The following is a 3,034-nucleotide window of genomic DNA, read 5'->3' on the forward strand; positions in this document are numbered from 1 at the left end:
TCTCTCTCTCTCTCTCTCTCTCTCTCTCTCTCTCTCTCTCTCTCTCTCTCTCTCTCTCTCTCTCTCTCTCTCTCTCTCTCTCTCTCTCTCTCTGTCTGTCTGTCTGTCTGTCTGTCTGTCTCTCTCTCTCGTTCTCGTTTCGTCAAATACGCGGTACGCACGTACGCGGCCCCGTGCCTGTGCGGAATTACTGTCATTTGCGAAATTGCCCCGACACTCCGGGCCCGAAACCGCAATCTCCACCCACGCGATAACAAACGCGGGGTTGTCTTTTGAAACGTCGTTATTCCTACCTACGCGGGCGTGCAAAATTAGGATAAAGTGGCACGTGGAAAAGGGTGAATTTCCGCGAGCGCAGCTGCCGCGCGAGCTGCGCTTTGTATCGCTGGGAGCCGTTATAAATGAGTCGTCATGAGTCTTGTTAAAGCCCCACTTCATTAAGACGAACGTTGCAATTTATGTATTTGCATATACCCTCCTCTTCCTTCTCTCTCTCTCTCTCTCTCTCTCTCTCTCTCTCTCTCTCTCTCTCTCTCTCTCTCTCTCTCCCCTCTCTCTCTCTCTCTCTCTCTCTCTCTCTGTCTTTCCTCGCACGTCCGTACGGGGTGATATACATTGTTTAAATAGAGATAGAGAGGAAGAAAAACGTCTCCACCGAGGTTCGTTTCCTCGCCCCTTGTTAGTGGGTACTAAAAGTAGTACGTGCGTCGAGTCCGAATGTCGGTCTTTAGGCTGCGGCGCGGCGCGGCGCGGCGCGGGGCGCGTTCGAGTGCACGGGAAAAAAAAACGTTATTTCTGGTCGCGTAGGCGAGCAGACCAGGGTGACATGGTGGCGAGGGAATGGCACCCTGGCCGACAGCGTGCAGCAGCCACCGTCGACCGAGCGGTTCGTCCTGTATAGCAACGGCAGCCTGCGAGTCCTTGACGTGCAGCGGGAGGACAGCGGGGAGTATGTGTGCCAGGTGATCCGACCGTCTCCCTTGGGACACGTCACGCAAGTACTCAAGATCGAAGTGATGTGTGAGTTACACTGCCATGTATATACCCCGCGATAAGCGCCTTCCCACACCCACCCACCTACCCACCCACCCCCGCGTAGCGTCCCAAGGGGTGATCCGTCTACTTGCACGCCGAGGCGGATCGACGCGTCGAAAGGATTCGAGAGTCCCTCGCGCTCGCGAATCCGAAGAACCGTGAGACGTCTATCCGTCTTCTCTCGCACTCGGCTGTCCCTTATCTACCACGACCGCTTATTTCCAGCCGTTTGACTCGTGCAAGACCCCACCGAGACCTCGCGTCGCCCGTCTCGGACGTCTGAATTTTGCATGAACGCGTGTAAACGACGGTAAGGCCGGCTTAAACGCCGCACAACAACGGCAGGAAATTTATTTGTTCGTTCGCGCTCCGTTCCGACCTCAGATCCACCGAGCGCGGAGACGGTGCCGGCGTCCGGCGAGCTGGAGGTCAATCTCGGGGAGAGGGTGGAAATGCAATGCGTGACCAAGGGTGTACCGGCCCCCATCATAAGTTGGAGGACGAAGGTAATCGATATTCCTGGGCTATTCGATATACCATTGCCGGCGATATTGCCGGCGATATTACGCGAGCCGCGTGTCAAAGTGCGACGGTGGGAAACGTTCCGTCAATGGCGAGGGAGGGAAATGAAGTTGCGGGGAAAAAAGGGAGGAACGAAACGTGCGGATGTCCGCTCGCGAGATTTCTCCTGGTCGGACAATAAGTCAATTAAATTCAAGTGGTGCGTCGTCGCGGCGGGTAAAGCGCGTCTTCTTCTTCTTCTTCTTCTTCTTCTTCTTCTTCTTCACAGGACAGGGAAATCCCATTATTGGACGAACGACCGGTGTTGAGATTTCACGCCGACTCTCGGAACCTCTCCGGCAGGTACACCTGCGTCGCCAAAAACGGCATCGGCGATCCCGCGGAGGCGCACGTAGACCTGCGTATCAGATGTGAGTCCCGGCTTGCTCCAAGCTGGCGCGCCTGTAATCTCGCTACACAGCAGCGCGCGCGTGCTCGATTATTAAGTAACTGTGTTACCGGGCTTTCGTTTCGGGAGCACCCGCGATTAATCGAGTTTAATTACGACCGCCCGTACCGAGGACGATCATGCAAATCGCGCCCTACTCTTCGCGCCACGTAGCAGCGCAATTAAGAAATTGCCGCAGATTGCTCCCTTTAGTATTCCAATCAAACGCATGAGCGAGTCAATTATGCTGATTGTACAGTTGCCACGAGTGTTTTGCAGATGTTAATCAACCCTCGCGATGCGCTAACGGCCCTTTCGCTTTCGCGATATCGAAGCCGAGCCTTACGCGCGCGTTTCAGAAGCGCCGCTTTAAAGACGCGAACAACACGCTCGTGCATGTGTAGGCGCTTTAATGTGTGATTAAATAGCTTAGGGTAACTTCGACTAAACTCCGGCAAACTCCTTAACTTATCAGACGTATTTGTACCCGTCCTATTTTGTTGACGTGGATCCAATTATTAATTTCTTGTGTAAAGCACGGGAAAGAAAAGATTAGCTCGTGAACGACGAATTATACAGCATTAAAATTTCGCTCTAAGCGATTCTGCCGGTTTCGATTAATCGAGTCAATCGAAATCGCCCTAAGTGAGGCAATTAAACTCGAACGAATGTTGATCGCGATCGGGATTTCTTACGATACTCTACGTTGAATGCACAAAACTATGAAGTATGTATAAGGAGTACGAACACAGTCTATCTACACGTATAACTTGCTTGCGGCCATAGACATAGTATATATAGACTGAGCGTCCCATTGAATAAGCTGACGCTTGTGAAGAGAGAGACGGAGAAGATTTATGAAGACTTTCTTTCTCTGTCTCACCATCGTGACAAGGGAGAATCACGCCTGTGTAGTACTGCGCAGGCACGATTCTTTTCTTTTGCGGTGGTGTAAGACAGAGAAAGAAAGTCTTCTTAAATCTCTCTCTCTCTCTCTCTCTCTCTCTCTCTCTCTCTCTCTCTCTCTCTCTCTCTCTCTCTCTCTCTCTC

General features: G+C 52.3%; 1 protein-coding gene across 1 annotated transcript; it reads left to right on the forward strand.

Moving 5' to 3' along the window:
- Positions 1 to 731: 731 nt before the first annotated feature.
- LOC105565676 (hemicentin-2-like) lies at positions 732 to 2,816 on the forward strand (the record flags this gene model as incomplete). Its single annotated transcript, XM_012019072.1, has 3 exons — positions 732 to 1,020; positions 1,420 to 1,541; positions 1,826 to 2,816. Coding segments are annotated over 3 exons (744 nt in total), but the record flags the coding sequence as incomplete, so codon positions are not given.
- Positions 2,817 to 3,034: the final 218 nt, after the last annotated feature.

The sequence above is a fragment of the Vollenhovia emeryi genome, unplaced genomic scaffold (assembly GCF_000949405.1).
Source record: "Vollenhovia emeryi isolate VEMERY1.0 unplaced genomic scaffold, V.emery_V1.0 DF943453.1, whole genome shotgun sequence".
Taxonomy (NCBI): domain Eukaryota; kingdom Metazoa; phylum Arthropoda; class Insecta; order Hymenoptera; family Formicidae; genus Vollenhovia; species Vollenhovia emeryi.